The sequence below is a fragment of the Dipodomys merriami genome, unplaced genomic scaffold (assembly GCF_024711535.1).
Source record: "Dipodomys merriami isolate MVZ:Mamm:240054 unplaced genomic scaffold, mDipMer1.0.p SCAF_13, whole genome shotgun sequence".
Lineage (NCBI taxonomy): Eukaryota > Metazoa > Chordata > Mammalia > Rodentia > Heteromyidae > Dipodomys > Dipodomys merriami.
Window position 1 is genome coordinate 6,392,501 of NW_027202604.1, and position 12,711 is coordinate 6,405,211.

At 43.1% G+C, this 12,711-nt stretch overlaps 2 protein-coding genes across 6 annotated transcripts in view; both read right to left on the bottom strand.

Annotated features, from left to right (window-relative positions):
• Hacl1 (2-hydroxyacyl-CoA lyase 1) overlaps positions 1–12,711 on the bottom strand; it is a 216,384-nt gene that overhangs the window by 84,114 nt on the left and 119,559 nt on the right. The window lies entirely within an intron of this gene.
• Positions 1–12,711, bottom strand: part of Colq (collagen like tail subunit of asymmetric acetylcholinesterase) — a 64,523-nt gene that overhangs the window by 9,370 nt on the left and 42,442 nt on the right. For all 5 annotated transcript variants that reach the window (XM_070018635.1, XM_070018632.1, XM_070018636.1 and 2 more), the window contains 2 exons: positions 11,142–11,222; positions 3,748–3,853 (listed from right to left, as the gene is read on the bottom strand). In XM_070018635.1, the coding sequence (XP_069874736.1) occupies positions 3,748–3,853; positions 11,142–11,222 (187 nt within the window). The remainder of the gene's footprint in view (positions 1–3,747; positions 3,854–11,141; positions 11,223–12,711) is intronic.

The window sequence follows — 12,711 nt, forward strand, 5'->3', positions numbered from 1 at the left end:
GTTGGAAGTGGAAGTGGAGCTTTGGTTCAAGAGATAAAGTACCACTAGCCTTGAGCACAAAAGTTCAGGGATACCATTCAACCCCTGAGTTCAATCCCCAAGACCAGCACACACACATAAGTTCTCAAGATGTTTCCAACATGCACTATAATTGAGATCCACTAGTCTAGGGAAAAGGGATATGCACAGGACTTTCCCCCAACCAGATCATCTCCCTTATGCTCCAACTTCCTGTCCTCAGAGGCATCCTAAGTCACTTATGATCTGGGTTCAAACATCAGCTCCCAAGAAAGTCTTTTTGAATTTTTCCCTTGTGTCATTTTCACCTCGATACAGTTTCCTAATTCCTTATGTCTATTCTTCACAGTACTTTTCTGTGATTCTCTCTCCTCCCATAGAATTTAAGCTTCCACGGGGCAGGGCTAGGACTGGTTTCACCCATCTGGCCTTGACACCTACTACAGCATGGTATATGTTTGACAATAGTTATTTACATTAATATAAATAAATTGGGAAGCAAAGGTCTTTGGAAAAGGTCATAATTCATACTCTGGCTGGCAGAAAAATGCTGGAGCAGAAGCCATGCAACAGGAAGAGGAAAGAAAAGAGAAGAGGGGAGTGAAAAGAGAAAGGAACATGTGTCCGGCTTCCTAGAAAAACAAGAGGGTTTGGGGGACCATGGTCATTGGTCTCAGAGAATATCTTGGGCAGCCAGGTACAGGGAACTCATTTGTACATCGCAGAAGGGCAGGAATTCAATGACCCAGCAGGGGAAAGATCAGAACCATAAGGAAGCAGCTGCAGCTGGAAAAAAAGATGCCAATGGAAAGACCCCCAACTCATGGAATCTTCCTCAGACATGTTCAAAAATCACAATGTAGACAGCAGGAGGGAAAGGAAGGCGTGCCAAAATCTTATGCCAAGTTATAGCTGTTGGTTCTAACAGGATATGTGAATATAATTCTGTGGGAAGAACTGCACTCCATTTTGGTATTTTCAAAAGAACTGGGTGACATGAGAATCCTACCAACCCCAGAAGGTTCTGGGTAGTTAGGCACCTTGGGGGAATGGAGTGGAATGTGCCATGATTAGGACTGTGAGTGTGGCATTGGATCGACCTTCTGGAAGGTTTTGTGACCCCCATGCCCCCCCCAGAACCATGGCCTCAGAGACAATCTAGAATCTGACTAATTTTCTGGCTAATTAGTGGTGAGGTTCAGATTTGAACTCTTGTTGGATCCAGAATGTATCATTCAAAAGACAAACTAAGAACAGAGCTACTTTTAGGAAGCTGGCAATTTCCAGGTACCACATAGATTCACTTACTGTGGGTCTGGGTGCAGGAAAGACTCCACCAGCTTTGTAATTTGATGATTGCAAATTAGATCCTAAAGGCATTCTGTTTTTATTCTCCCCACACCTAAGTTCCCCAGCCTTTCTTTCCCTGAAACTTGAGCAATTAAAAAAGTCCCATCCTCTCTAACTTGCCCAGCACCAGCAAGCTCCACAGCACTGGGCACCAGAACCCAAGGAAGCCATCTGACAGGATGTGGCAAGGTGCCCACCACCACTGCTGCAGTTTCCTGGTGCTTCCTCCCAGCTGTTAGGAGGCATTGTGTGCCCTGCCTGCTCCTGCCAGCCTGACCTGTGGGCATGGCAACCTGAGTGTCCTCACTTTAGCTCAATATTATTTCCTCAAGTCAAAGGAGCCTGCACCCCTTCTTTTCCCAGAGAGCCACAAGCTGACTCTGGACGAGTGTGGCCACCAGCCAGCATGATGACCTTGTGGGAGTCCTCTTTCTCTAAGGCTTTAACATGTAGTCTATAGTACACAAGGACATTTGGATGGATTAGGGGCAGAGTTTCATATTATACATTTTCTTCCTGAGAGTGGGTCGTGATTTTTGTGTGTGCATGCTGGTCCTGGGGTTTGAACTCAGGGCCTGGGCACTGTCCCTGAGCTTTTTTGCTAGTGCTCTACCACTTGAGCCACAGCTCACTTCCTGCATTTTTGTGGTTAATTGGATGTATGAGTCTCACAGACTTTCCTGCCTAGGCTGGCTTGGAACCAGATCCTCTTAGCTTCCTTGAGTTGCTAGTATTGTAGGCATCAGCCACTGGAGCCCAGCAGTTGTTTGTTTTTGGAAATAAACTATTAGCATTAACATTAATAGTACAAGGGAGTTTCCTTGTGATAATTCCTTAGATATGTGAAGTGTTTTTTAAAATCTCTTTTTACCTTTTCCTCCCTCCCTCCCTCCCTCCCTCCCTCCCTCCCTCCCTCCCTTCCTTCCTTCCTTCCTTCCTTCCTTCCTTCCTTCCTTCCTTCCTTCCTTCCTTCCTCTCTTCCTTCCTTTCTTTCTCTTTCTCTTTCTCTCCTCCTTCTTTCTTCTCTGTCTTTAAGTCTCTGTCTCTCTTCTTTTTAGATAGGGTCTTGATACTTAGCCCAGGTTGGTCTCTTAACTCTCCATCTTTCTGCCTCAGCCTTCTGAATGATAGGAAGAGACACAGCTTTAGAAAGAATGGTTGTGAGTAGATGTGGTGTTACACACCTGTAGTCCAAGTCCTCAGGAGGCAAGAGGATCATGAGTCCAAGGCCAGGCTGGCTGCATAGTAAGACTATGTCTCAAAACAGAAACACCAAAAGAATGGTTGTGGTGTTCCTTGGGTAGATGGCTAAAGAGACCAGGATTCTCAGTCTTGGAAATGCTGTGATACTCAAGAGGCAAGATGACAGCAGTGTCCATCCATCTTAGACAACAGATGAACCACATGAACAGGGTAGACAAAGTGAGAGATACTTTTCTTGATATTTTTGGCTATAATTCAATAGGATCTTTGTCCAATCCTTTTGTGGCAGTTGGAGAAGTGGAAAGAACTCCAATAATGCTTGAAATTTGAATTTTCCTGGCATCTCGGTAGACTGGAATCTTGAAGTCAACTTTAATTTAGTTTAAAGGTTTTAAGGGAATAGATATTAATGGAACATCATGCCCATCCCATAACGGGGCTGCAAACATGCATCCCATAAACAAGGGAGGAACGCATACTTGGGTCTTTATATCTTCATTTTCTTAAGAAAAAGTTTGTAATAAAAATTCTCTTGATCTCTATTGCTGTCCTCTGTAACTGACGACAGACTGGGGAATGTTTTTATACAGATCATGTGTTTGTGCTCTGAGAGACAAGGAAATAAAGGGCTTAGCTAAGCATATTTTAAAAGGTAATGATATACCTATTTTCTCAATAATAGGCTTTTGATTTCTTTTTAGTAAATCTCTCCTATCTATCAATGCAAATAAGGACCCTTGGGTCCCGCTGAATCAGATAGAAAACTCTGCAAAACCATCTCTACTCCTGGTTTTAAGAGGATTCTTTGGAGCAATGAAACATGTTTTTCTAGAATAAGATGTTAGATGATAAAATATGTGCCTTTTTCATTGAAGGTGAAATGACACCACCAGTGAAATGATATATGATAAAATGATACAAACAATACAATTTTTCCCCTGGGTCTTTTCTCTATCTGTTCTCTGAAATACTAAAACAAAGCCAGAATAGCATTAATGTCTCTTGTGTAAAAGTTGAATGAGTCAAATCATGGAGAAATTATGATTTATTACAGGGCCTCTGGCAGTCTAACTGAAAATACAAGGCGGAGCTTTGCTGGCACATCCTTGTACCCCTGCTGAGGAAGCTGGCTAGTAGTGCGACTCTATAGGTCAAGTGAAGCAGTACAGTTCTTACCTGCAGACACAGGGCCTGGGAGTCCTGGAGGGCCTGGACGGCCAGGTTGACCAGAAGGCCCAGGCTTGCCAGGTGGGCCCATGACTCCGCTATCTCCTTTCTGTCCCTGACAGAAAGAAAATGGAGCCTGTTATGATAACATGGTATTGCAAACCTCCTCCCTTACCATCCAGCACTCAGGAGCAAGAGCTCAGGGAAGGCCACAAACTCATCCAAAAAGCTCCTAAGAGGCTTAGAACAAGTGGCACTGGAGATTATAGTAATTGATTGCAAGTTTGCAGATCTAACTTAGGTGTAGCTCCTGACAGTTGAACAGAACCAGGTCATGCCCTAGCATGGATCAAGAAACAGAGACTCAGAAGAGTGAAAGGACTTATGCAAATCCTTAGCATAAAGGGACAGCAGAGGCGGGCTGCAATTCAGGGGCTTTCTGTCTGCTAGTCAACGCCACTTCCATTTCACCGTAAGAGCTGTTCCCCCTTACTGGCTTCCCATTGCTCTCTGGAGAGACCTAGCTTCTTCCTCAGCTTGGAAGCAGGGCATAGACAGAAATTCCAGTCTTGATCCAGATTTTTTTTTGTGTCTTTTGTGATCCTCATGATCAAAAACAGGCATTTAGTCTAGGTCACAGGCTTTATCAGCATAGTCATTTCATTGATGTCTGTCCATGACACATAGATAGCTCCACTAAGCTGGATCAGCTATGTTTGCCTCCCCTCCCCAGACCAATTGGGAAAGAAGAAGCTGACAATACGAAGGGAAGGGATCTGTGACTCAACAGAATTCACCCAACTGGGAAACCCTGGGGAATGCAGGTCATTGCTTGGTGCTTATATGGGGTTTTTGGTTGGTTGGTTGGTTGTTCTTCTTGGTGCTGGTCTTCGGGCTTGAACTCAGGACCTGGGCTCTCACTGTCCCTGAGCTTTTGTGTTCAAGACTAGCACTATACCACTTGAGCTCCACTTTTGGCTTTTTTCTTTTCTGGTGGTTAATTGAAGAGAAGAGTCTCACTGACTTTCCTGCTCAGGCTGTTTTTGAACGTGGTACTCAGACCTCAACCCCCCTAAGTGTAAGGTCTGTCCTAGGCCATGCAGGCCCTGTGCAGACACCTCCTTACCTCTTGGCTAAGTTTCTGCCCAGTATCTGTGTTACCTAGGTAACTGGCACACCTGGAAGCAGTAACCTCTCCCTCCTGCTAGGTCACATCCTAGGCTGCCTCTGGTTACGCCTCCTATCTGACCATAGGCAGGTCCCAGGCCCTGAGGTCACATCCAGAGCCAGTGTGGCCACACCACTTCCTGTCCCTGGCCTAGATAAGTCCTGGCCTGGGGGTGAGTTGCCCCTTTTGGACATGCATCACCACCACGCATGGTGCAGGGTAGCAGCAGTTTGGTAAATGAACTTCTTTTCCTGCCTGTATATCGCATGGTGTTCTCTTCATAGGCCACCTAATGAAATCTACCTATTTAATATCCCTTATACTAAGTAACTAGGATTACAGTTATAAGACACTGGTGCCTGAGGGTTTTTTTTGCTGGTTTTTAAGACAGGATTTAGTCATGCAGCCCAAGTTGGTCTTCCCTTCACATTTCCTCTGCCTCAACCTCCTGGTTATGAGACTACAGTTGTGTAACACTATGCCCAGCTTTGTGCCTCACCTTTGCCTTCTGTAAAATGGGGACAACAAGCACACACATAGGCTTGTTGTGAGGCTACCAAATAGCTCAGAGATGAAAAGACACAAAGCCAAGCTGATCATCACACCTGCATGGTCTGGTTTTGTCTTTTTCTCATAATAAAGAGGTCCCGGTTTCTTCGAGGAACACAGCAGCAGCTACAGCTATTGCTTAGGGATGTCCTCTTTGCTGCATGCTCTGAGAGCTTCAAGAACAATGATGGGGTTCTTGACTCCCCCCTTAGGGATTGCTTAGAATAACCCCAGAAAACAGTGCTGCTGTGTGCTATAACTTTGTCCCAGAGCCTGCTAGTTAGCAGACTCTTGCCCTTGCCCAGTCAGGACTGTAATTAATCCCTAACATTGTTGGCCTGGCTCTCCTCAGACCACTTGGGCCTTTGTGAGCCTACCCACCTGATGGAATGTCCCCAAGTCTGAGACTCTGCATACCAGAGACTCATTTCCAAGCAAAATAGTTAACACATGAGCTGCTGTCCTGCCAATATGGCCCTGGAGCCCCCTTGGTTATAATGCCTGGGGAGTTCTTGACCACTCACTAGGGGACCAGTGAGGTCAGTTTATTTCCAGTTCCTTCTTCATGGAGGACTTACTTAAGCCTCAGCCCAAGCGGAAGCATTCCACCCAGTCACCAGGATGGGTCCCAGAACAGCAAAGGAAGTCACACCAGCTTAATATAGCCATGGGAAAGGCTTGTTTTTTTAACAGCCAGGTCAGCTGGCTCTGAGCACAGGAAGTACACAGCTTGAAGGTGCTGGAAATGCTCCTTGATTCTGACACCAGCGGTACAGCAGTCTTCTGCCTATCAGTTACCTGCTCAGAAGAGTCTTTGGCAGAACTCGTTAAGCAGAACTTTCCAGGAAAAGCCATCCTATTCCTTACTTGCCACAAATTTGGGGGATATCTCTGGAAGAAGCTGTTCTGCCTCCTTACCTGGAGGGTCTTAAGATATAAAGACAACAGCTGCTTTCCTGAGCCTTCACAGAAGCATGGCCTGAAGCCAAATAGTGATGGGGAGAAGTTATGTGGGGAAATGCGAGTCACCACACTCTGACTTGGCTTGAAGCTGGCTCAGCTAAAGGGTCTTGGCCAAGCAATGCCATCTCCCTCAGCTTCCTTGAAAATAAACTGAAGAGATAGATGAGTGATCTCTAAATCCTTCTTGTTTGGAAATTTTAGATTGAAATATCTTCTATTTTGGGTGCATGCATGCGTCCATGCGTGTGTGTGTATGTGTGTGTGTGTGTGTGTGTGTGTGTGTGTGTGTGTGTGTGTGTGTGTGTGTGTGTGAACTAGGGTTTGGGTTCAAGGCCTTACATTTTCACTTGGCTTCTGCTCAAGGCTGGTGCTCTACCACTTGAGCCACAGCTCTACTTCAGGCTTTTTTGTGGTTAACTGGAGATATGAGTCTCATAAACTTTTCTGCCTGGGCTGGCTTTGAACCGTGATCCTCAGATCTCAGCCTACTGAATAGCTAGAATGCCAGGCATAAGTTACAGTAGCTGGCTATTCAGGAATTTTGATTCTTGGCTTTGAATTGACTTATAATAACTTTCAGAAAGTCTTCATGTCACTGGCCCAGAAAATACTAGATATAGATTCTACAGTAGAAAATCAATTCAAGATTAAAAGAAAAAAGAAGCCGGACACCAGTGGCTCACACCTGCAATCCTAGTTCAGGAGGCTGAGATCTAGGGATTGCAGCTCAAAGCCAGCCTGGGCAGGAAAGTCTGTGAGACTCTTATCTCCAATAAATACTCAGAAAAAGCTGCAAGTGACTCTGTGGCTCAAGTAGTAGAGTACTAGGCTTGAGCACAGAGAGGCTCTGAGTTCAAACCCCATGACTGAAAAAAAAAAAAGGTGGAGTAGGGTAGGCTGCCAAGGCAAATGACACAGGTGTCTGTTAAGTAGACACATAAATTGTCTTCATCTTGTAGGAAGGCTGAGCTCATTCACTCACCCCTGTGAGTTCCCCAATGTGGTCAAACACCTCCCTAGAAATGAACTAGAGGACAGAAGCAATAAGCTTCTCAAAATATAAGTGTTAGTGAAATGAGTCCCTTCCCATAGCTTAGTCCACCCCTTCTCTTCTCCACAGCTTAGCATGCTCCCTTCCTAGGCAGCACTAGGACAATGTAGTAAAGGTAGTAAATAATCAGCCTCCAACCCCCTTTACCTTGGGATGGCACTCCTCTGGGGCAGCTACCACCATATAAGGCAACAAGAGCCCCTTAGAGTGACCTTCAGGTCTGGGCAGTTGCAGGACCCCTTATCTACTATTTGGGCAGCAGCCATAAATCCTAGTCCACCATGATGAAGCCCCTGGCCCACATGTCCACACCAGGGTCTCTGCCTTCTAGCCCCTTCTAGCCCCACCTAAACCCCCTAGGTTATATAGGTTACCCCAGACAATAGCCGGTATTTCTTCTCACTTCTCTCTTGTGAGAAGGAGTCTTGCCAGCCCCCTTTCCAGGCAATAAACCTTCCTTTGTCCTCTGTACCTGGATGTCTGTGTGGTTCTCTGGCAAAGTCTAATTAATCTTTTTAAAGCTAAGAACAAGCATAGAACATTCTGGATAGAAATGACTGGGAGAGAAGAAACATGAATCATTTCCCCTCCAGTTTTTCCTCTCAACCATGCTTTCAGGGAATAGGTATCTGTGGCATCATGATAGAGTCATGACCATGCCAGCAACTGAAATTAGACTAGAATTTTGTAGCTTCAAAAGTTACTGTTGAAATCTGAATTATCAAGATGGGAACCAGTGTCACTTCAACATTGACTAGGAAAAGACCATAATTAGCTTCAGTGTTATCATGATTTTTTTTTAAGTTTTACTTTATTGTGAAGATGCTGTACAGAGGGGTTACAGTTACACAAGTAAGGTAATGAGTACATTTCTTATCAAGCATTGTTATCCCCTCCTTTGTTTTTCTCTTACCATGGTTTTGAACCCTGACTTCCCATTAGAACCTCAGAATAAGACACAAAATAAAACCCATGCTGAAGCAGTTCTTTCCAGGCTAATTGTTTCATAGTCTTGGTAACAAGGCCTAGGCCCTGGGAAGCCAAGAGGCAAACTATAACTATTGTAGCTGGTGTGAGGAATTTGAAATCAGACAACTCCCAGTGGTTCTGATGTAAGCTAATATTTGAGAACCATGGAGCTAGCCTAAGGAAATGATGAGAAGAATGGAAAAAGCTATGCACCCAAAGATGTTCCCTTTGCAGCATTATATAGACTAAGTAGTCCTCACTTGTTCAAGCAATCTATTGCTTATTCACTTACTAACATATGATGTGGATATGTAAAAAAAGGTGTTTAAAAATATTAACAGGAAAAACTTCACAGCAACACTGGTAGCTCTTGCCTATAACCCTATGAATTTTTAATTTAAGAGACTGAGATCTAAGGATCATGGGTCAAATCCAGCCTGGGCAAGAAAGTTCATGTGACTTTTATCTCTAGTTAACCACCAAAAAGCCAGAAGTAGGGCTATGGCTCAAGAGATAAACCAACAGCCCTTTTTTGTCAGTTGTGGGACTTGAACTCTGGGCCTGAGCGCTGTCCCTGAGCTCTTCAGCTCAAGGCAAGTGCTCTACCACTTGAGCCACACCACCACCGGTTTTCTGGTGGTTTATTGGAGATAAGAGTATTACAAACTTTCTTGTCCAGGATGTCTTTGAACTGTGATCCTCAAATCTTAACTTTCTGAGTAGCTAGAATTATAGTCATGAGCTACTGGCACCCAGCTCAAAGCACCAGGCTTGAGCAAAAGAGCTAATGGGAAGCACCCAGACCCTGAGTTCAAGCATCAGTACTGGCACCCCACACACACACAAAAGAAAGAAAGAAAGAAAAGAAAAACTGTACACGTTGTAATTTTAAGTTAAAAATAACTACATATAGAATTTAAAAGAAATAATTTGAATGAATAAAAAGAAATCCGACAGGAAGTATATAAAATCACCCCAGAATCACCAACAATACATATATGTTCCTCAGTGTTAGGTCTTTTGATGATTTTCTACCTATTTTCATGATTTCTTAAATTTTCTGTGATGATTGCATAAAGGGAAGGGAGACAAAAATACAATGAACAAAATAGATTTTTAATGTCCTCAATACAAATAAATAATAAATATTCCAGGTTATGGGTATGTTAATTAGCTGAATTTGATCATTCTTTAATGTATATATGCAATGAAACATCACCATGTACCTTGTAAATGTATGTAATGACCTATCAATTAAAAATATAATAAAACTTTTTCCAAGTTATCCTCGAATGAAAGATCATTCTGCCCCAGCCACCTAAGTGCTGGAATTAGATGCATGTACTATCATGGCCTGCTAAAACTATTTTACTGTATATTCAAAATAACGTTTTTCTTCTAACATATTGAAAATCATTAACATTAAAAGTTGCAAAAGTATATATATATTCATGTATTCATTTCATTTTGAATTAAAATTACTTAAATAAAGCTGAACTTAGATGTCTATTTGAAATAAAAAAACAACACACATCAAAAAAGTAATATGAGCTAGACACCAGTGGTTCACAACTATTAGTTACTCAGGAAGCTGAAAGCTGAGGCTCTCAGTTTAAGGCCAGCCTGAACAGGAAAGTCACTAAGACTCTTATCTCCAGTTAACTACCAAAAAAGCAGGACATAAAGCTGTGTGGCTCAAGTGGGAGAGCACTAGCCTTGAGCAAAAAAGTTGAGGGATAGACCCCAGGCCCTGAGTTCAAGCTCCAGGACTGGAACACACACACACACACACACACACACACACACACACACACACACACACACACACACACACACACACACACACACACACACACACACACACACACACACACACACACACACACACACACAGTAATGTGGTCAGGTGTAGTGATATATGTCTGTAATTTTAGCACTCAGGAGCCTCAGGGAAGAGGATTGTGAGTTTCTGATCCACATAGTAAGATCCTCTCTACAAAAAGGAAGGAAAGGAAGGAGGGAGATTGGAAGGGAAGGAGGAAGAAAGGGAAGGAGGGAGAGAAAAGGAAGAAAGGCAAGCAAACAAAAAACAATACATCTCTCAGGAGTACTTGCCCACTACAGAAAAGTCCATAAGTTTTTCTGAGATAACTCAAGATAGTTCTTGCATTAGCCCAGGCAAATGAGTCTTCTTTCCTTTCCCTAACTTAATTGCCTGGTTTAATATAGGAGCCTGTTGACCAAAACAATTTTCTTGAAACCTTAACAAACCTAAAAAAAAAAAAAGATGGCTTACAACTTGGGACTTTTGTGGGGAAATTACATCCTGCCATGAGACCCTGGAGACTTTTTGATAGCTGAGAAATGCCTGGAGGGATCATCCTCCAAGAGCCCTTTTGTGTTTGGAACACTGTAAAGTTGAGTAAATTATCCAACTTCTTCCACTCCTCGTTGCTTGGTTAAGGTGGATTTTTTTCCTATTAACTGAAGATTCACTCTTGCTTCTGGCTTGAGGAGCATTCTATCTCTTCCATCCTCAGCGGTATCTATTCTAGGAAGCTTGAGATCCTGGAAACAGTGTCCCTCGGATACTAGAATCTGGGGTTATGGAACATTTCTGACTGACTCATTCTCCTCTCTCCCCAACACCTACCTGGTCAGAAAGTTCCATCGGACGGTAGGAGAAAACCCTGGAATCCCTACCTGCTTGCCTCGTTTTCCTGGTCTTCCTGTGGGTCCTCGGTGTCCTGCTATACCAGGTTCACCCTTTGGGCCCATTTCACCCTGGAAAGAGAAAGAAAAATTGGAGTGTGTGGAGTGGCATATGTACATAGGTCTATCAAATTCTTAGCTTGAGGACAGTCTTTTGATCATTTTAAGTCTTTTCTAGATGGGCCACCCTGGGAGTTTGGCAGAGCAGTGAAGCCACATGAAAGGCAGACTCATCTTTCAAGGAAGAGAAAAGAAAGATGGTAACTCTGAGTAGATTACTTAGTGCTATGGGCAATAGATATTTTGGTGACCAAAAGAGAGACAAACTACTATTTGAAAAATGTGGTAAGCGTCTGTCTTTTAACCACGTGTGTGCCTGTGACACTTTAGACTGGGAAAAGGGCTATTTTATTTTATTTTAAATATTACATAGTGCTTTGTTTTGTTTTTTAGTACCACATCAAATTGGTGGGTTTTTAAATATTATTTTATTTTATTTGAGAACATACTGTACAGAGGGGCTACAATTACATGAGCAGGATAATGCATACATTTCTTACCAAGCATTGCAGCCTCCTCCTTTGTTTACCCTTCACCTCCCTTCCCAGCCTCCCCCCTCCCCCCACCCAATTATACCCCCCTCCCCCCCCCCACACCGACATTGTAAAGCTGGTTTTGACATGACATTTTGTACTTCTCATTGTTGCAACAGGTCCAAAATTGGTGGGTTTTTGACACAGTAGATTGGACACAGTTTTTCCTACTGTCATAATAGAAGTTTATGCTTCTTTCATGGCTTTTGCTTAAGATTATATATGAAGTAAACACTGCTTTGAATTCCAGCTCACTTCCATTTGATTCTGTGGGGAGAGATATTTCAAGTATATGTTTCGAGTTTCAAGAAATGTTTCCTATGTGTGTGTATCCAAACATTCAATGTGATTATTGAATATGCACTTTATAAAACAGTGAAAATATGTTCTTCATTGAATATAACTCTATGTTGGACAATCAGAAACAGTTGTACCAGTGGAAGAATTTCATAGCTCAAGGCCAACCTTTCCCCAAATAATTTCTCCATCTGTATTAGTTACTTTTGCCTCATTTTAACTAAATAAGGGTGGAAAGATTTATTTTGGCTCATAATTCAGCCCACTGTAGCTGGCTCCATTGTTTCTGCACCTATAGTAAGGTACAGCATTATAGTAGCAGAAATGTGTGGTAGAGGCTGCTCATCTCATGGTAGATAGGAAACAGAGGGAATAGAGGAAGGAGGCAGGGAAAGATACATTCTTCAAGGACACACTGACCTCCAATTAGGTTTCACTTCCTACTTTCATCACCTCCCAATAATTCTATCATATTATAAATCCATCAAGGAATTGATTCATTCATTAGGTCAGAGATTCTCCTAGAAGTGTGCTTCCTTAATCCCCTAGGTGCTTCTCCAACCAATCAAGAACTATCACACCAGCTTGGTTTCTCTCCTTCTTCTCCATGTTCTTCTGGGATTTCAGCCCCACTTAACTGTTTTGGGGGATCATGAACACAAAGGATAAAT